This window comes from Poecilia formosa, unplaced genomic scaffold, assembly GCF_000485575.1.
Source record: "Poecilia formosa unplaced genomic scaffold, Poecilia_formosa-5.1.2 Scaffold111, whole genome shotgun sequence".
NCBI classification, from domain to species: Eukaryota; Metazoa; Chordata; class Actinopteri; order Cyprinodontiformes; family Poeciliidae; genus Poecilia; species Poecilia formosa.
The window spans coordinates 1,583,654-1,605,187 of NW_006800050.1; the positions used below are offsets into that span (position 1 = coordinate 1,583,654).

Sequence of the window (21,534 nt, forward strand, 5' to 3'; positions counted from 1 at the left end):
CTCTCCACATGCTGTTGAGTACATTGTACTTACTTTAGCATTGATGCTAATTGTTAGCATCAGAACGCTGGGTTCCAAAACACTCTGGCAGGCCCCGTTTAAATTTCTTCATAATTTTTCTAGTTCTTTTATTGCACTTCACATATTGCTTCAGTCTGTTTTCTTGGATTTTTCAACAGTATTTTCAGTCCATTTATTAAATAGAGCAATATTTATGTATCAACAGTTGATTGTTAATTCTGCTTAAAATGGTGTGTGCAACACCCATTTGCAGTGTTGTTTATATTTGCTGATGCTTTACAAAGCATTCATAAACATTGTTTTTTAAAACGGCATCTATAAATCAGACTGCTGCTGATATTAGGTCATTTGTTTAAAGGAAAAAAACAAAAGTTTATCTTTTTACTTTTGTTTTTCGTTTTGTTTTTTTTTTGTAGATAAATATTCCCTCTGCTCTGCAGTCATCTACCAAAACTCAGATTACAACAGAGGGAAGATCAATTGAAGGACTTTTTTTAAAGATCTGTTTTTGTGTGGAGGTTTTCAGGCTGTGGAAAAACTTTTTTTTTTTTATTTTTTTTTTATCTTGGCTCTGGAACAGCTTTGTAGAAAAAAAAAAGTTTTAGTGTGAGAAATGTGCAGGTTACCTGACAGCTGTTTGAAAGGTTGCAGCAGGGTTAAGTAAGAGGCGTCTGTAAAATTTGGCCTGCGAGGAAAAAAGGAAACGGAAAGTATTTATTGTTCAGTTCTCTCCCTGGGTCCCCATAGAGATATCCTTGAACATCCTAAACATCTAGGGAGTTTTGCTTCTTTTAAATCAAACAACCTTAAGAAAAACTCTTTTTTTTCCCAGTTCGCTGGCTTTCTAGAGGCTGCAAACTTCTCAGGTACAGATTGGATTTGAGAATTTGCTTTAGTGCACACACAGAAGGAGAAGTGTATCCTTAGTAATGTTTTTATAGACAGCAGGACCCCTGCAATACACAGGAAGCTCTGCTTCTCCTTGTCCCTTCCTGGTCTGTTCAATCACTTGTGTTTCACCGGTTCTGAACTGTAAGACACTGGCTGATGTTAACTTTGACAGTATATGATGGCTGCGGCTTCACTGTAAAAGGCTGCAAGTGTAATGAAGGGAATGACTTGTTTTAGTAGGTTTGATTTATGCAGTTTATGGGAGTTCTGTTCTGTGGAGAGTAACTGAGCAGCACGGCTACAAATTCCCTTGTCAGAGTTTCTCGCCCCATCTCTAAGGAAGAGTCCAGACAACCTGTAGACAAAACTCATTTTGTCCTCTTGTGAGCGGACAAAATTGAGAGTTTTGCCTCTCGATTAATCCGTCTTTTCACCACTACAGCATTTATATAATCTCAGGTTTTAAGTTCTGAACCTGGAGTACCCATCTTGCTTTCCTACTGTGCCGATCTGCTCTTTCAGGGTGCTTTCACACTGCAGCCTGAAGTGACTCAATTCGGATTTTTTGGCAATTCCGATTTTTTTTGCCGGGGCCGTTCACACTGCCAGTAAATGCGACCTGTATGCGTTCTGCAGTGTAAACGGGCAAACGACCTGAAAGTGTCCCGCATGCGCAGTAGAGGGCGCAATAGCGTCAGCATTCTCAGTGTTCTGCCAACCGCCATGAAAAGAAGAAGTGCTCAGTGTTTGCGGAAGTAAACATGGAGGCTAACGGTGGAGCTTAGCTTATATGTTTGAAGTTGTTGTCTGGCCGGAGCAGCATATTAACAACTTAATCCTCATATATTCCGTCGTGGTTGTTGTTTTTCTTCCCACTTGCGCTTATCAGGACGCAGAATAGTGAGATTTATTGAGAATCAGTGACATTCAGTTCGGATGAATGCGGCCTGGACGTTAGGTCGCATTTGAATCGGATACGTATCGGATATGGGTCACATGTGAAAAAGAATCCGAACTGTGCTGTTCACACTGCCATGAAAAGATTGGATACAGGCCGAATTACGTCAAAAAAATCGGAATTGGGTCACTTCAGGCTGCAGTGTGAACGCACCCTTAGATTTGCAACTATTGTGACTGCACAAAGGGGAAAAAAAAACTGCATTTGTTTCAAAAGGAGTTGGGTACACAGCTTAGGTTTGTATGCCGTTTCCAGATTCTGTAAACTGGAAGGACACTAGATTCTGGTAACTGCACTGTTTCAGTCTGACCTCACCCTGTGTTTCACTAAGACTTCCTGCAGCTCAGACGAAGCACTTGCGGTTCACAGGAAGCAGGTTAATGGAGTGGGCACAAATTGGTACTTGATTGCAGTTGTCGGTTGTTCCGCTTCTGAATTGGACCGCAGTCACACAGTTCATGAATTGAACTGCGCGTGGGCGGCTTGGGAGCGGAAGTACTTTTCATTCTATTTTCTCCTTTTGATGTGACAGATCAGGCTCATGTCTGTGCCGCTTTTTTTTTTGTTCCCAGCAATCTAAGGAAAGAGTTGAAACTGGAAAAGATATGGGAGCTGCTTCTTGTTTCTGACCTGTAGACACTCACTGTAATCCCCAAGTTTATTCTGAAAGTCAGCCCGTTTCTGCAGAATAAGCAGCAAAAAGGATCAACACCGAGGAGGTAATCTCTTCATTTCAGTGGGTGTGTGACAGAATGGGAAATATCTTTAAGATGAAAGAAGGAAATCAAGCCAGTAGATGCTGACAGAAAATCAATATTCTGTTTATTTCTTGAATGTGATGTTGAATTTTTAGAGAGCTTAAATCAGCTCTCTGAGTTACGCGATGACTATATGCTCTGAATTCCACAAATCTGGACTTTTTGGATGAATGGAAACAAGAAGGCTAACGCTAAGTAAGAAGTCATATTTGCAATATGCAACAGTTTTGTATGGATGCAACAAAAATGTGGAAGAAGGCGCTCCACTGTGAAACATGGTGTTGCAGTATTATGTTTTAGAGATGCATTGTCTTTATTAGTAGGAAAGTTAATAATCGTTAATGGGAAATCAGTGGAGCCAAAAACAGGGAAATGTTGAAAGGCTTTAGATCAGAGCAGGACAACGACTCCAAAAATACCACTAGATCTACAGTGGAATGGTTTAGATCAATTGCTATATGTGTGTTAGAATGGTCCAGTCAAAGTCTAGAGCTACATCTGGTGAATCTGACTGAATTTAAATTGTTTTGCAGAAGAATAATGGGCAAAATTTTGAGTCTCTTTATGTGGAAAGCTGGTAGTATTGACTCGCATTGATGAATACACGTGTAGGCCACACTTTTCAGATAAAATCTCATAATAATACACCTAAGTTTGTAGCTTTTACATGAAAAAAAAAGGGGGGGGGAGAGGTAAAGAGGGTGTGCGGTGTTTGCAAGGGACTGGAATTTGGGACATCCACAATGTTTTATTCCTGTTTTCAAGGGTTCAAAGGTGCACATCATCCGCAGTGGGTGGATTGAATAACATCCGCGAGCGCAGGAGTGCTCCTGTTCTGTCATTAATGTGTTGATGAAATGGCTCACTGGCGATTGCCTGCAGATAATTAAATATTTACCCAAGCTGCTTCCAGGTGAAGCCCTCGGCTCCCCGCCGTCCGCACTCCGGGTCTCAGAGTCAGCTTGATTTCTCCCACCGTCCACAGCAGGAGACGTGGTGAAAACGGAGTAGCTCATACGGGAAAACGGCTATCCTGCAGCTCGAGCTCGCCCTCGCTCTCTCTTCCCAAGAGAGGAGCGCCAGCGCCAATGCCAGTTACTGGCTTTCTCTCCGAGCGCTCGAGTACTCCGAATGCTCAACTGGTACAAAATAGCATTTGCAGAGCAGAGATCAGCTGGCAAGCTCTCACTTCAGAGTAGGGAAAAAAACAAAAACAAAAAAAAACAGAAGGGAGGGAGGCTGCAGAGCGTGCGCGTCAAATTCAAAACTCAACCGAGGGCTTTTTTTTTTCTCTTTTTTTTTTTCATTTTTACACCCACTCCTTTCCCTCGATGTACAGCCCACCTCGCAAGGTGGATATAAAGGAGAAGTTTGGACTGTGTTGGACCGGGTTTTCATGCAAAGCTCCAAGCATCTTTCTCTATCCATCTCTCTGTGTTGTTTCTTTTTTTTTTTTTCCGCTCAATCTGAAGCTTTTGAAGCCTGTCAAGTGTGGGAGTGAAAGTGTGTGAAAGCTAGCAGGACTTGGAGATCCGTAAGTGAGAAAGTCTGCAGGGCATCATGGGAGCTTTAATGGTCATCTTCTCTCTTCAGCCGAAACAAAGACGCAAGGTGACAGGTAGGCAAGACTCAAAGAGGATGATGTAGAATAATTTGAGATGTCATCTGTTTGCTTTTTTTCAGCTCATTTGTTTTTATGATTAGAAAGTGTTTCCTCGCTTGTACATCTGGTCCAGAAATTTCTCTGTTAATCTTTTTTTTCTCTCTCTCTTTTTACAATCCCAAACATTCATGTTGCCACATCAGCAGTGCATGAAATTACCTTGAAATTGGCTACATTTTGCTGAACGCCACACGCCGAACTCTGCAAACTCGCTCGACTCCCCCCAATTTGCTTTGCCTAATGTTGCTTTCGCAGTAAGAGGACCGGAGAGCCGACGCTTGTGTTGTGTTTTTACTCCCTGCATTATTATTATTCCGATCAACATCACGGCGTGCCACCATAACAAAAGACATAGAAGTCGGTTCTTCATTAAAGAACGATAAAAGATTTAGTGGGGCAGCTGGCAGACAATAACTGCCAGGGGTTATATTTAGTGGTGTGGTGGGGAAAGACAGAAGAGATGACACTTAAAGGACGGTAAATCATATTTCACTCGGGGGATTGCTGGAGAGCCAGAGAGCAAAATGAATGAGGGACTCTGTAAAACTCAGTGAAGCAATAGATCACTGAGCTTACAGTAATGTGCGATGTAAGCATATTTCATAGAGACCTAGAAAGGAGAACATGGGATACAGAAATAAAGACCTGCAGTGGACTGCATTAAGATAATATACTGCAGCTTGGATACAGTAGAGGTACAATTATCTCTACTGTAATAAGAGATTAATTGGGAATTTTCTGATCCAAAATGGTGGTTCATGTTTCTTTGATATCCCTAAATGACATTAAAAAAAAAAAAAAAACATTGTTTGCAATTAATTACTGGGGGGAATGTAAAGATAAAATCCGAATATGACCATTTTAAAACTTGTTTCGTTTGCTCTGCTGTACTGGTAATAATTCAAAAGATTTATTAAATGAAAGTGTTTTGTAGTAACAGCCAATAAAAATCTACATGGCTATATAAAAAAAAGTTAAAATACAAATATAAAATAAAACGGGAGAGATGTCTTATACAGGAGAATTGGAAAACGGTGTGTTGATTGACATTTACACAGGCCACCTATAATTCTAATGCTTAAGCAGAAGGTGGTGATATTTTTCACGTTAACATAATAAAATCTGTAAGGTGGAACTTTGTGAGCACTGCTAAAGCAGCCCTAAGATTTAACAATAACTACTAACACCAGCAAAATTAGATTGTTTATAAAATGAAGGTTGGGTCATGAAAGGTAGTCTTTTTTTTCCCCCCCACAACTGCACTTAATTAAAATGACCAACAAAATGCTTCAACTCTCAAATTATAAAATTAATTTCTGAGTAAGATTTAGAAATGTCACTCCAATCAGTTGAATAAAATGTTAAACGCTGTGTGCGCAATTGTTAAGCAGATGAGTTTTGATTGAGTATTTTGACTGTATCATTATTTTTAGGCATATTTTCTTATTCAATCGGATGCTAGCGAGATGGAGAACGGGGTACCGGTGTGGGCTGGTATTATTTATGACCTTTTTTGGGTTGAAGATGGGCTCAAAATAATCTCCTAAACCTTCTGCCAGTTCTTAGAAGTCACTTTTTTCAAACTATCTGCGTATTTCAATCAGACAATGATCTTCATGCAGGACAATCTTCCATCGCATGCATCCAAGAACTCCTCTGTGTGGCCAGCCAGGAAAAATATTAAATATATGAGAAATGTACGACTTGGCCACCGTCTGACCTGAACCCAATTGAGAAGTTCTGGGCAGTTTTTTTTTTTTTTTTTTTAAGTGAGAGATTTCCAGTGAAATAAAACAGTCTCTCTGAACAGAGGGTGGGAAGCTGTGGTTGTTGCTGCACAAAAAGTTGACAGTCAAAAGTTCAAGAAACTGACAGAATCCCTGAAAGAGTTTGATCGCTGTTACTGGAAAACGAGGTCTGAAATGATTATTGGAAAGTATTGAGATTTGTTTATAATTCTCACTTAGATGAAAATAAGAAAGCGAGGTGGGAAAACATTCTTATTTTTTGCCTAATCGTTATGCACATAATAAGTTACCCCACTTTTAACCTCACTTTGTTTGTTATGCGTTCATGTTTGAAGTTTAACATTTTTGGATTAACTGAGAGCACTGCAGTTGGTGATTAATAAAAAAAATAATAATTCCCCAAAATAAGATTCCTCTAATAAATGTGCACACAGTATAGTTTACTGCTAAACATTTTTAAGCCTTTATTGGTTGTTCGTTCTGTTACCATCGCTACCGTTACTACCTGACAAAGAATACTGACTATTTAAATATTTATGTGCAACAGTTTTGACTGTAAGCTTAAGCTTTTACTGTAAAATCAGCTGGAAGACTTCCTGCAGCAACTGATTCTCGGTCACTTGATTGATTGGTGACCTCAGCCCTATACGCGATTAAAGAATGATGTCAGTCTTTGCACAAATTGAATTTTCTATATCCTTGCAAATGGTGTCATATACTGCCTCGCACCATGTAAGGCAAATAATACACTCACTCTATAAAAGCTCGCAGTTCAGCTTTTCTACCCACTCTGGTTTGAAACAGTTTTTTTTTCTCCTGGTGCATTTATCCTTGTGTAGAGAAATGATAGTCCAATAAGCACCTACTCAAACTGTAACCTTCTCCGGCTCTTCTGGCTCGGCTGTGAGTGTTCCCACCGCGCGTGAAATGCCCCGAAGATAAGAGACCTGCCGGTGCCGCTGTGGCGCTGCGATGGGTTTGTCCTTGTGCTTTCAATCATCTAAAATGTCTTGCCTGTTTGTGTCGTCGGGAGCTGTTATGAGCTGAAATCTGTGTAGGAGTGAGAGAGAGAGAGAGAGGTACACTCAGCTGCTCAAATGGAAGCAGCAGAACATTAAATACAGTGTGAGTCACGTCGCCACTCTGAAATGTTGTCAGTCAGAAGCAGCTGCCTGGATTTCAGAGCAAACTCTGAACTTTCGGTGTCGTCTCCTCAGTTGAATTTTTAATGGCGGTGACTCGTGGGGGTGATCGGGTTGTCCAGTTCTTGCTGCTTGTTGCTGGCCCTCCTCTCCTTTCGGGCCTTCTGGTGTTTACAGGACCGATTGAAGACGCGTGGCCAACCATGGCGAGAGCAGCTGTCACTTTAAAGGTAGCCATCCCACCAGTTTCCCATGTTCGCTTACAGCCCCATCTGATCACATTACCAAAAAAAAAGAAAAATAAAGGAAAACCTTGGAAGAATACAACAATCGTCTGTTACGTAAGCTGTTCCTGACCCTCTGCTCGCTGTAATAACCACGGAGGAAGTGAGCCGAACTCGCCGTATTAGCTCTGCATAAATTAAAATTACATTCAATTATTCCTTTGCTCGAACTTAAAAAGACCCCGAGTCGTTCAGTCAAAGGCAAATAATGACTGTAAAATTTAAAAAGGACTGTCTGCCAAAGGCACTTTGAATTTATCTCATTAATTTTTCTTCCAACCCATCTGTGACATGCAGCACTGTTCGCAGAAATACTGCTCTTGTTCAGAAGTGCCTTGGTGTGACTGAGGATCGAGAGAACAGTCAGCCTTCACATGATCATTTATTGTTCATATCCTAGCAGATACGAGCCTATTGATGCAGATCGCATTGTTAACTACTGACCAGTGAGATTTGCTCTATGGACTCCTATAAAAACAGAGTAGTTGTTGATATACGTGTGTGTTTTTTACTGCCTAATTAATTCTGGATGAATCACTAAGCTGGATCTGCTGTGCAGCCGTTTTTTAAAGAACAGTTTCACACTTAAGCAAAGGCTGAGATCTAATTTAACAGAACAAATGTTAACAAAACTAAAATGATCTCTTCAGAAATCCTATTGGAATTGCTTTAAAATTTTGGGGTATTTTTCTGCTGGAAAAAAGTGTTTTTATTAGCCAGTGTGGACATTAAATATTTGTTTTCTGTTACCGTACACTCCAAAAATATTAAGGAACCTGGAAATGTTTACTTTAACAGGCACAAACTCCATTGATCTTCACTGGGATTGTTTGTGAAAACCAAAATGGAGCACAATAGTTAAATGGAATACCAATTACACATGGTTTTTAAAAAATAAAAATAGAACATGAAAGTGTACCGAGCATTTGTATTCAGTCCCCGTTTGATAAAATCCAGTAACGCCAATTGAGAAGATTTTGCAAGAAAGAATGGTCAAAATTGAACAATATATTCCTGTCCATTCACTTCACAACACATTATGACTTTGTGTTGGTGTAGCAAATAAAATCCCAGTTTAATGCACTGAAGCTGTGGTTATGTTGGAAAAAGGTGAAAAAGTTTGAATACATTCACAGGACACTGTTTTCTTGAAACAAACTCAGCAGGGGGTAAATCCATTTCCTTTCTCATTTTGATTTCATTCTTGATTTTAGCAACATTTAATCTTTGCCCTTTTAAAAAGGAGCTCTTTCATCACATATTTTTTATTTTTTGATTGCTAACCTCACATTTAATTTAAGAAAAGCAGCCACACACCACAGATAGAGATTCACTGATCAGAATGTAGTGGCTGATTTCTGTGAAACTTTGACCTTTTGGCTGTTTGGTTTTGACTCATTTTAGGAGATTTGGATGTCTCGAACCAGAACAAAATCAATTATGAGAACAAAAGAAGCATTGTGGGTCACTGCCTATTTGAGGTTTGATATTAACAGATTTTTCTGTGTAAAGTAACTCCAAAATACTAAGCAAAAACGTTTCCTGGAGGACGCGTTGTTTGTTTTTGGAAGCAATACTACTTGACATGTTTCCAATCAGGCAATTCCATTAATGTTCCTTGGTGCTCATTGGCTGTGCCTCCTAAAAGCAGAAATAAGGAAGATTGTTAATGTTGGCTTTGACGGTAGTGATGAGACGCTTTCAGTGGTGTGAATTAATTCATATTAAGGCGTATGGTGTTTGAAATGTTAAAATAGGAGATTATCTTCGTTTTTAGAGTGGGGGGAGTCTAAAAATCCCTTATTGTAATTCTTAGCTCAAACAAACACTGAGGGTCCACTGAGGTACATACTGTTGAATTTTTGATATGAGAATCAGGGATGACTTCATGACCTCAGAAGATACGATTTCCTTTTAAATTCCCTTTTTACATCTCTTTTCTCCATTTAGACTTTATTTTAAACATCTTACAAAATAGTTTGCTATCAGTAACAACGTCCACTACCTGCTGTTACCACCACCTGTGTGTCACTTAAAGATTGGACTTCTGAGTTTCTGTCCAATCAAAACTGGACAAATTCCAGGCCCCGCGCGTTCTCCTGGTGCATCTCTAACCACAAGATTTGGATGCAAACTTGCTTTGGTTTCTGTATGGAGGTTTCAGTTATTATTAGATCATTTGTCTGTGGTCCTTGGAGTCCTTAGACTCTCAAATCAATACTTTCATTTTTAATTGCACACACTTAATGCATACCATGAGTGTGAGAGTTATTAAAATGATCACGTGTATCTTTCAGTGGCTCTAGAGTTAGAAATGTTCAGGCGAGTATTTTTTTTTTTAGTATTGCTATGATATTTTGGGGCAGCCTTTATTCACTGCATTCCTCTAAAGCACAATAAAGATAGTTTGGTTAGAAGGGATGAGGAACCAGCACAGATGAGCTCTGTGAAAGTGGTCTTGCCTTCCTTCAGACTGAATTCATTGCATATTGGTAGATGGAAAAGTGAGTCATCATGAAAACCATCCACTGCACCTCAGGATGCAGTCCTTTGTATTGCCATTATAGTGTTAGCAACACTATAATGCTTATGATAAAAAAAAAGAACAGCATTTAGTAAAAACATGCCAGGTCCGAATGGGTTCATTTGAAGATGTTGCCATTGCTCTGTGTGCTAGTTGTAGGTTTAGCTTCATTTAGATTCAGTGTGTCCCTTCGGCAGCTACAGATGGATGCTCAGGAAATTAAGTGTTTGAATTGACTTTCTGCAAACAGACAGCACTGAGTGTGGTGGAGACACGCTCTACCCACAGTGATGCTTTTCGTAAACCATTAAGTATTTAGATGGAGATTAAAATGCCTGAATGCTTTACTACAGTAGAAAAACATGCAACTACAAAGACTTGAGCTGTGCCTCATTTTTTTCAGGTTTTGACCTAAAGGAGCCAGACTCTTAAAGGCGATGCGGTCAATAGATCTTCACGGTTTCTGAAGCTCTTTTAAGGTTTTTCTTTGAACTTCTGCTGCCTTACCATTTTTTTTTAGAAAGAAAATAGATTTCAGAAATACACCATAAACAAATCCTTGCTTATAACAACAATATTAACTAAGTATGAACATACATGTTCATATTTTTTTCCATACTCTTTGTGTTGCTAGTGATTCACAAATCAATAGAAATCAACAATGCTCTTTGTTTAAACTGTAATACACTTAAATGAAAGTCAAATCAATAAGACATTTAACATTTTTTTGTTTGACATTAACATATTTTTCCTGTAAATATGAATTTACTGGAATATTTTATTGCAAATCTTACAAGCTGACATATTCAGCCAGAGAAGCTGCCACACTGACTGTTTATTAGACCATCAAACACACCAACTCTCATGTGTCACGGGCAAATATATTTCCAAACTATCCACTTTGTCTGACTTTTTAATGAAGGAAAAAGTGTGACAGTATTCCCTTTAGCCAGCTAATTGGCAGCACACAACATAGTTGACTGGGGGTGGATGTCAACGCTACTCTGAGCTAAAGACAACTCTCCAACCCTTTCTTTGGCATCTCAGTTGAAGCAATTTTCATGGGAAGAAGCAATATGGTAGAAGATCCTGGTAGTGTTGAGACTGTCACTATTGAAAATAATGATAATCTTTTACATTATAAAGTAGCCAATATAGGGTTTGGATTTTAGTGCAGTTTTCTAAGTCAGCTGGTGTCAGACAGCTAAGGGTTATCAGCAATGCGCTGAGAAAATAAGTTATATAAGCAGAATGTATATAGTTAATAACTCCTGCAAAACAGATTTGTTGGCCTGTGCTACGTTTGTATTCTGGTTGGTTTTAAAAGTTTTTGAGAAACTTTAAACAAACAAAACAAAAGAAAATGGAAGGAAGACAGCTTGTGAAATTAGATAATTTTACTCTCACTGTTACATGCAGTAACACAGTTAATCCTGTTTTAATGACAGCAGCTGTGATCCAACTTCTTCAACACCAACATATCAGGGCTTGTTGTGAAAAAGTGTGATTATTTTTTTGCTGATGCAGTTGAAAAAAAGAAATAATTTTAACACCTAAAGGACACTTGCTGGAATAATTTCTACAATGTTATGACTGTATTATGCAAATACAGAGACAATAGGATTCTTCATTTTCAATTTGATTTAAAAAAAAAAGTCCGTCTGTTCATGTCTCGTAGTTTTAATTTTTTCGTGTTTAGTATTAAAAGCCTCATTGTAGAAATATCTAGACCCAACAAGGTGGATGACATGAAGGCAATTTTCAAAGTAACACAGTGCCACAGGTTGGTCACCTCCATGCCATGGTTCATTGATGCACTAATTCATGCAAATGGAGACGCAACAAAGTATTGAGCTCATAAAAATGTGCATATTTTTCAGACGCCTGACATGCATCTGTTTTTTGATTTGTCTGTGTGCCATAATCATTAGAGTGGTGAAAAATAAAAGCTTGAAATTACCAGGTGATGAATCAGTCATACTTTGAGATGTCCACTTTTATGCTATATTTGTTTTGTTTTTTAGATGTACCAGTATATGTCAAAATGATATCAGTTTTTTTCTTAATATCAGAGTGTGTGTGAAATGTTTCTTTACATGCTCATGGGAACAGGTTTTTAAATTGTAGACTCTGGTTTCTTCCACTTGATGGCAGCAAACTCAAATAAAATGCAACTGCTGATTCTCCCGGAGAGGCTGAGATTTAGAGGTTCGGATTTCGACTGAACATCAGGAATGGACGCTCAAAATGCTGATGGATAAGAGCCACTTGTATTGTGGGATGTTTGATTTGGGCAACTTAGAGCTGTTTAAATTTCACCTAGCACAAACGAATCAATTTCAATGAAGAATCTGAGCACATTTAGGAAGAACGTTAATTTACCTTATTCAGATCTTATTGATCCCAGCAGAATACTGAAGAGTCGGCGGTTTTCCCTGGAGAGTTAAAACATCTCCCCCCCCTTCTTCAATTTGATTACCTGTGAGGAGCAGATATAAGACTGTGTTTTCTTTCCAGGAAGATGTTTCGTCTTCACACCGACCCGTGCCTGAATTTAACACGATTCAAATCACATTTGTTTGGAATTAGCCATTTTATTTTGTAGAGTACTGGGCCACGGCGGCATACGTTGACGGTTCCTCCAAACAAATAAGACATTCATTTGTTTTAGTGTCAGGTTGCTGATCTGTGCTTTGTCTCCAGAAGGTCAATCGATTGTAATTGAATTTATTGAAAACACTTTCTTTTTAACAGAGGGATTTACCTGACTGCATGCCGTTTTTTTTTATATATATATATAAGTTTCAGTTTATTCCTTGTTGAGGACAAAGAAGAGAGCAATCGGAGCAGCTTTAGTCTTTCACTAGAAATCTGATAAGTTATCCAAAGAACAAAACTAGTTTGAATCTGGCCATTGAGTTCCTAAGCAGTGTGCTCCAAATGGAGTGTTAAGAGAAAAGGGGAAACTGGCCGAGGATGGATGTAGTCACTAACAATACTCTTGTTGGGTGGAGCATTTCAGTCCCTTTAATTCATATTGAAGTTTCTTCAAAGAGTTGTTGTAGATGCTGATGTTTGAGGTGCAGAAAGGATCTCCTGTAGCAGCATAATGTAGATCCTCTGACTGAAGATTCTCCGTTTTTGCACATGTAGCTACCGCTTCCTGTTCTCAGCAATTGAACACTTGTGATTAATAAACTGACCAGTGAGTGAGAGTAGTGAGATTATTTGTTCTCGCCATCAAAGGCCAAAATACTTCCAGTTAAAAACGGGGAACATACTTTTTGTCTCGTTCCAAATGTTCACTTTTAACTTTCTATAGGTAAATCCCTTGGCCAAGTCTGCGCTTCATTATTCCAGTTCACTTTTCCTGCTAGTATGAGTCACTTCCTCCTCATATTTAGTCTGAAACCTTTCTCATGTTACCATCTAATCAGTTTGCAGGTGCCACTGACGTCGCCACCTACACCACAGAGCCACCGAGCTCCCCTGCTTCAACCAACTCACCACAATGCTATGCAGAGGCAATTACCTTCATCACCAATCATACACTGATTGATGTAGCACACTGTGTGCGATGATGACATGCAAAGCCTTGATTATTTTCATTACCATTAGCCCAAGGCTTTGATTGTACCCTATGCCAAGTTCTGAGGTGATTGCAGAACAGATGTTAGAACTGTGAGCAAGATTCTCTGAGATTAGCTAATGTTCTGTTATTAGAATTGAAAAGGAATGTAAAAATAAAACCTGTAAAATCTTAGGTCTCTTAGGTTAGAAAAAAGTGAAAGAAATTCTATTAACTTGGATGTGCTCCCTGTCTTGCTGCACCTCCTCTTAGCAGACTTCTACAACATTTTTCTTTCACCTTTCTGATTTTTGCTCCTGAGAAGCTTCCCACACAGATGTGTGTGCAGCACAGTTCATTTACAGAGCGCACACGCTCAGCATCTGCTATATTGATCACATACTCGGCTTTCACAATGAGACGGAGGAAACACGAAGGATTTCTTTTGACCACATCGTTTAGGCTTCTTTTCTGAGAGAATCTTATGTGCTGAGCGTATTCAAAACACGCTTCAGGCCTTTTGAAAAGATGATCTTCCTGTGTTTCTCTGGACACCGACAGTCTACCAAGATCCAGAAATGTTTGGAATTGATCAGAAGTTTTTGTTTTTTTTAGGTCTGCATAAAAAAAAAAAAAGACTGTTAACTTTCTTACATGTTTCAGGGATCTTCAAATCCAGGCCTTGAGGGCTGGTGTCCTACAGCTTTTAGATGCATCTCTGGCCCAACACACCTGAACCAAATGTCTGAATCATGTCCTTAGTCAAGTTCTCCAGAGTAAAAGTAATGACATAATTATTTGAGTCAGGTGTGTTGAAGCAGAGACATGTCTACAAGTTGTTTTTTTTCTTTTAGTGTTTAATGTATATGTTTATCCATCCATCCATCACCTGTGGTTGAAGGCCAACAACTGTACAAACGTGCGCACACAAAAATAATCTAAAAGATCCAGAGATTCGCTGTAGATCCATGGCAAAACGACTAATGTTGTGCAATATTTGCAATATTCATTCCAGAAATGTTTGGTGTCCATGATATTGAATAATATGAGTATAGATTGCTTAAAAAAGGGTAAAGCTCATCTTGTAGGCACTGGAAAAAGCTAGAGTTATATCTCCTGCTGACCTTTAAAACCAATCATTCAGGAGCCTCTTCATAGACTCGCTGCATTCAAAGCTTTGAAAAACAGCAAAATGAAAAAGAAAAAAAATTCAAAGGTTCCAATAAACAAGTGAAAAATAATATTTCAATCGCTAGATAGTCTATCTTAATTTATTCTTAGAATAAATTCAGAAGAAACGGAGCAGAAACTGATCTAGATGCAAAAACTTGCTAGTACCATTTGGATTGTGGGAAATGAAGGAGTTTTGTCACAAACAAGTGTAGGCAATTGGTACACTTTACTATGAAAATCCAGCCGACCGCAGACAGTGAACAGTCCAAAGAACACACACAGTGTGCCTGAGGAGATCGGAGGTAACTCCTTAAAAATAATAAAAATAAAAAAAAAATAGATCTGAAGGAAGTGATCTGAAAAAAATGACACAAGTGAAAATTGTGGATCAAAAAGGAAATGTGACGTCACCACTTTGGCAGTATTTTGGATACTTGAAACAAACAAACAAAAAATCAATAATAATTATCGACTTGTATTGAATTTGAATCATACTTTTAGTTAGCAGTGCTCTCCACTGATGGTTTCAGAACAAAACTAAAACGAATCGTATTTGACCCGTCTTGCTCGACAACATATAATTCATCATAAATTATACACAATCAATTGTGACCTTGCTCAAAAAGATTTGTTAATCAGAGTGTGCCAGCCAATTAGACACCACTTTAAAACAAACAAACAAACAAAACAAAAACGAAAGCACACGATCAGGCTTCAAGCCAAAGCTGAAGCATCGTAATGAGGGATTATTGTGTTGCACGCTCTAAAGCACAGGCTTGCTGAGCTCAGAGAAAGGCAGAGGACTATAACGGCATGGCCTGGGCGGCACAACAAGTTGTTTAGCAAACTGTTTTTGTTTTTCTTTGTTTTGTTAAGGGGCTTTCCAATCAAATCCATTGTGCTGTACGTGCTATAAGGAAATGTTGCCGTACACCCTGGGTATCCAGTTCGCAGCTTATAATTTGGTGCTGAAATAAAGGGCTTTATTGACTAAAGATAGAAATGACTTGAGGTGAACTGGTGGGATTTATTGTAGAACTTACCAAATACAGGGGAAATGTTTTTTTGGGGGGGGTTTTTTGCCTCCCATTACACTTTTCTACGGTGCTGGGTTTATTTATTTTTTCTGTCGTGCTTATTTTTTTTCAGATTGTTAAAAAAAAAATGAATGAGACGGAGACATGAGTAAATGTAAGGGAGGATAGTTTCCGAATCAATATGGCTGTATTTGGGGAAAAGTAATCTCCATCCCTGTGAAAGTATGATTTAGCAACAATTAACCACATTTTTGTAAAATTTGGTCAGCCACACCCAGGTCTCATCATTGCCAAACTTGTTGAATTGAGAAATCGGTTAAAGAGAACCAGCATGGCGCCACACTTTAGATGTTGTAAAACTCTGAGTCCTCGCATCTGATTCCCAGCTTGGGCATTTTTCCTCCATATCATCCCCTTTACTGTGTGACCCCCTTTCCCAAAAAAGAACGAAACAAGCATTGAAATTTTAGTTTGAGGTATTTTGTAGGAAAGTTACAGATTTTCCCTTTAACCTGCTGATGGAATCCCTGTCCTGGGAAAATTGACGAATTTCAGTCAGTGGAGTTGAGCGGAGGCAAATTGACGCCAAAAACTTTTAAATTATTTACAGCAAAACTAAAATAACACAATGGCGTAAATTAAAATAAATAAACCATATTAAACCACAGGCAGCCTCCACATCGTGTAGACAGAGAAGTTGTGGACTTTGAGCAAGTTTTGTTGAAAACCGCCTGAAATGCCAGCCGCTAATCAACGTGAAAGCATAGTTTAGGTTGCCGCAAATGTTGGAACAAACTCCCCCTGGATAAAAAGATAAAAACAAACCCATCTTATTTTTAGGTAAACATCAATGCTTTTCTGAATCTCTTGTGACTTAGATCTTGCTGCTAGCATCTGTCACTGGTGACTTGCACTGAAAGGGAGCATTAGTGGACAATCATCCGTCATTAGGATGCATCTTCTCTTCCACCCTTCGGTCTATTATTTATCTTTCTCAATGCGATTACTTTCATTCATTCTCCTTTCTCCCGTTCTCCCTTCACAGCTCCGTGTGTATTTTATCTTTGCCTCCCCTCCTCCTCCCTCTTTTTCGCTCCCTCTCTCTTCCACTCACTTTTCTCCCCCTCGCTCCCTCTCTGACTTGTGCCGGTCTCTAATCAGAGCCACAGATGCAGGGCTCTTAAAGTGGAGCTAAATGGCCCGCTAACAGTCCTGTGCACTGGGTTTTTAAGCGTCACCGGCCATGGGCAGGCTGTGACCCGGGCGACATGTTGACTATGAACTTGGAGGGACTGGAAATGATCGGCGTGCTGGTGGTTGTGGTTGTGTTTGTGAAGGTGCTGGAGCAGTTTGGGCTGCTGGAAGCTGGCTATGACGGTAAGGAAAATGACAAACTGTTGGTTTTACTTTTTATTTATTCTTTTGGCAAACTTGTTCATGACCGGGTTTTTTTTTTTTTGTTTTTTTTTTGCATTTGCATTTGCACTATTTGGAGGAATTTGACAGCTTGGTTTGCTTTGAGGTCTTTCAGAGATGCCACATGTTGCTCACAGGAAGTTGCTCTCCTTTTATAAATGTCATGATAGAATTATTCTACAAGCTCTGAGTTATACAAGTGGTATATTATGGAAGAATGTTAAAAGAAAGGCTAGTTTCCTATCATCTGCTCATTCAGCCACCACACATGTCCTATAAGCTATTTTAATTTCCCACCTTCTGTCTCCCTGACTCACCTGACGGCTGCTTACTACCTCAATAGTTAAAGATGACTCGTGCATTGCACATTTGACCAACTATTAGGATTTACCATCCTGCTTTTAACGATTTCACTCCTGCTTCTGGTGTTATTTCGGGATCACGTTTCATATTCGGCAACCGTTGTTGTGCTCAATTTAATGGTTGCTTATCAAATTAGGAGGAACGTGGATTGTTTGTGAAAGCTCGCATCATCTGTGAGCTGGATAACCTGTTTATCCAAATGAGAGTGAGACAGCTGAGGACCAAATGTCATGCTGGAGCAGCTGGAAGCTTAAAAACTGGAACAATCTGGGAAAAATGACATTTCTCCTGTTTGCTAAACATAAAAAAAAAATCTGGAACATAACAGAAGTGACTGGAAATGGTGGAAAAATCCTACTTTTCTGCACGTAAACCCTTGTGGGAATTTATCAAACTGCTGAAGCTACGTTCTACGCTACTTAAACAATAAGTCCATACAGTTAATACAGGCTAATGCTACACATACGATGGCCAGGAAAGAAGTTAATGGAATTTGTTTTGTCCTGATGCAAAAAGAAACGTAAAAAAGTAAAAACCACTGCAAAACAAGACATTTTCTCACCCAGGAAACCTCGCTGACAAACACCCGATGGTTGCCCCCAAATGGTCTGGCTGCTGACTCACCTTTAGAGGTATAATTTTTCTTGTTTATTGATGAAAAGGATAAATCTCATCTCAAACTGAAACTGGGTAAGATGCTGTCCATTCAGGGCAAGTTCTCTGTTTCTGACTATAAAGAAGAAAAGTTGGTCCAGAGTTGCAGTAAATCAATGCTAAGGTGATAAGTTAAGTAAATTACAGTCACGGTGAAAGGTGCCTTTTTTTCATGGAAGGGTTTTTTTATTTTAGTTTCTGTGTAGCTTAATGGGGAACAATAGCTGAAGCAATGCCCACTGGAGATTTGTCAAGGTGCCACACTGAATTTTTGTCACCAGAGTGTGAATCTAATATTGAATAGTTGGGTCTCTCAGGCTCTGAAGACCACCTGTTATTTATAAGATCTGTTTTCTGTGCAGGCTGCCAAGCTGCTTGCCGTATGGTTGAGCTTTCACAGGCAACAAGCAAACGTCTCCCCTCAGAAACTAGATCTGGTCCTGGTTTTTGGAAAGCAATTAGAGATTTTTTCATGTCAGTAATATGTTTGATGCTTACTTTTGTTTTCTACTTATCTTTTTTTTGTTTGCTATTAAAATTGAAGGAAAAAAAAGGCAATCCAAGCTCATTCACGATTTGTCAAGGAGGGTTACTACTTTTTTTTTTTTTTTTTTTTTTTTTTAATGTAAAGCAGGTAATGGAAAGACCAACTGGCAGAAACTTGATCTTTCTTGAATTGAAAGGATTTTATTATTATTTTTCTCATTGTGCACAATCCACTTTTTAACCTAAAGTATGTAGGTTTGACATTTTTCTCACACTACTTCCAAAACGATGCGCTGATGCACGGTATAAACAGACCTTCACAACACAAGCCCAATCAGCCAAGATGTTACACAGAAACTTGTAAAGGTTGATTATTACTCTGTGGTATTCTTTCCACTTGATGGCTTTTGGATAAAAATAGACTTGGAACACAGCCTGACGCAAATGGCTCTTTTCATTCTCGGTGCTCCTCTTTAGTTGTGAGACAGTGAGTGACAGTGGCGTGCCACCAGTGCTTGGGGATGTGACAGCTGACAAGGACGGCAAATTATCCTGCTGAACGTGTGGCTTTTACCAGCCGGCACGTTTGAATAAGTGGCTTTAACGATAATGAGTCAAGGCCACACTCACATGTATATGTAGTCTTAAAATAGCTGAGCTTTATGTGATGAATTACACATGCTGCCGTAATGGTGTCATTTAGCCAACTGAAACTATCTGGGGCCTCTCCTGCTTTCTCTTCTGTGTTTATATGTGTTCTTTTTTTTTTTTAAGGATCTTTTGTCTTATCAATAATTCAAGAGAAGTGACAGATTTTTTAACAGATTTTCTTTTTTTTCTGTAAAAAAATAAATAAATAAATCTAACAAAACGTAATTGTGGCGTGTGAGTTGTCGACTGGATGTCCAAATAATAATAGGAAAGATCAAACTTTCTGAGCGGCAAATCCCAACAATAGTGGGGCGTCTCACTTTGCCCGGAATGAAACTTTAAATGTGTGCTGAAGAAGTTGCCTCAGCAAGTGAGAGAAAAGAATAAACTGTGTCAAAGAAAACACCAATCCTTCAGCCTCGAATTGCATCATGCATGATCGTCTCTTGAGCTTTTATTGTATTCAACTTAATTATTTGCCACCTACTGGTGCAAAAGAGTTAATACAGCATTTTTGATTGGAGTCCCAGGGACCAGTTGGATTTTCTTCTCACTGCTCATCCGTGTGTGTGTTACTAGAAAATGCTTACAGGGTGTACGGCTTCAGATTAATGTGGGGTGTGTTGCATCTAGTCTATCCGGTCACATCTTCTACAAAGATGATTTCCCGCATTCGTAATGCCACGTCATGCAGGCATGACGTGGTTAGAGCTCAAGGTTAGAGCTAATTTAGAGCAGGTTTACTCTTGCATGCATAAAGGGATGATTACTGTTTACACCTCATAAGCCCCGTGATGTTAGGAATGTAGAAAAGAGCCGATAACAAGGAGGCTGTTTGAATAGAGCAAGTTAATCAACATGACAAAATGAATCACGGCGGTGATCTTTTATTAAATATTATGCGACTAATCTGTCTCTTTTTAATATTTGTCCTATTATTGCTATTCATAACCTGGGAAGAGTGTTCCTTATTGCTTTCATTTTGCTATCTGGAAAATGTTATTCAATGAAAGAGTAATAAAACAAAGTGAACTCCAGGACAATTTGTGCAGTACTTGGCGGGGGTCTTGAGTACTTGAGTAGACATTAAAGCGGTGGTGTTGCGTTGCATTTCTCTCTGCCGGATTTTAACATTGTTAGCGATGTTTTCACCAGCATTAACTCTTAACACGTCATTAATCTTAGCAATAAGGGAACCACAGTCTTAAGAAACTGCATGAAGGAAGATGTAATTTTGTCTTTTCCAGCAGGATTCCTTTTGCTTACCGAACGTCCAAGGCTGGACTTCTGACTGCACAGTTTATTTGCACTCAGTGACCCTCTTAAACCAAAGGCTAAGTAAGGATTACCGTACGCTTCTTTTCAGCTAAGACATTCCCCTTTATTATATTAATTTAACTCTAAGGCTGCTTCTCATTTAGTTTTTTTCATGACTATTTGGACTCAGCCTCTCTAAGGGTGTCTAATTCATTTCTTGTTCATTATCTATGTCCGAATACGTCTTTCACCAGCAGCTATTTTGGTAACTTTGCCAACAAAGTTTCATGTGTACAAAATTTGTTATATTTCAAGAGCTTGCAGAACGAAAATCTATAATTTTGGATGTGATCTCTGAGAATGGTCGTTTTCACCAGGACTAGGTCCGAAGAAATAAATTTGTCTTTCAGATTCAGCAGGTTTGTTTAGACATTTAATAAATGGTGCTGTATAAACAATCTAAATCTAACTGAATTGAATAGTTGCCCTTCTTTTTAAAGTATACCTGACTGATTACGCTCTAACTGGGATAAAATGCAACAAACCATGGCCTTAGTGGATTTAGACCGTTAAACACTAATCTATGTTAACTCAGAATGGGTTCGGTGAAATTACTAGTGTATTATGTGTACTGTTGTAGCTTCATGTCCTCCCTGTTCCTGTGTTTGTGCAGAATTCTCACATAACTTTGGCACTTCCCAATATAACTCGAAACCTGTACAACAAAACCACGGCGCTATGTATTATTCCGGGCCTTGGTGTGATTCTTCACTCTTACTGGAGCTGAAAACGCCGCATGTCCTGCTTAAGAGGGGTTCATTTACATTTGTCTTGAATTTCAAAGACTTGTTGGCTCATTAAATTTCTGGGGGTTTTTGTTTCTCTGCAGAAATGGTTTCAGAAACCTTTTTGAATTTTTGGTTAATTTATTTAGAAAAAT

At 39.0% G+C, this 21,534-nt stretch overlaps 1 protein-coding gene across 9 annotated transcripts in view; it reads left to right on the top strand.

Annotated features, from left to right (window-relative positions):
- kcnip4a (potassium voltage-gated channel interacting protein 4a) overlaps window positions 1-21,534 on the top strand; it is a 161,441-nt gene that overhangs the window by 102,302 nt on the left and 37,605 nt on the right. The window contains exon 1 of one of the 9 annotated variants that reach the window (XM_007559963.2): window positions 3,544-4,246. The exons of 5 other annotated variants lie outside the window; for them this stretch is intronic. In XM_007559963.2, the coding sequence (XP_007560025.1) occupies window positions 4,189-4,246 (58 nt within the window). In that variant the 5' untranslated portion in view covers window positions 3,544-4,188. Of the gene's footprint in view, window positions 1-3,543; window positions 4,247-6,990; window positions 7,016-16,961; window positions 17,145-21,534 lie in introns of those variants that run through there. 3 more of the 9 variants (XM_016675250.1, XM_016675249.1, XM_016675248.1) reach the window with 3 other exon arrangements.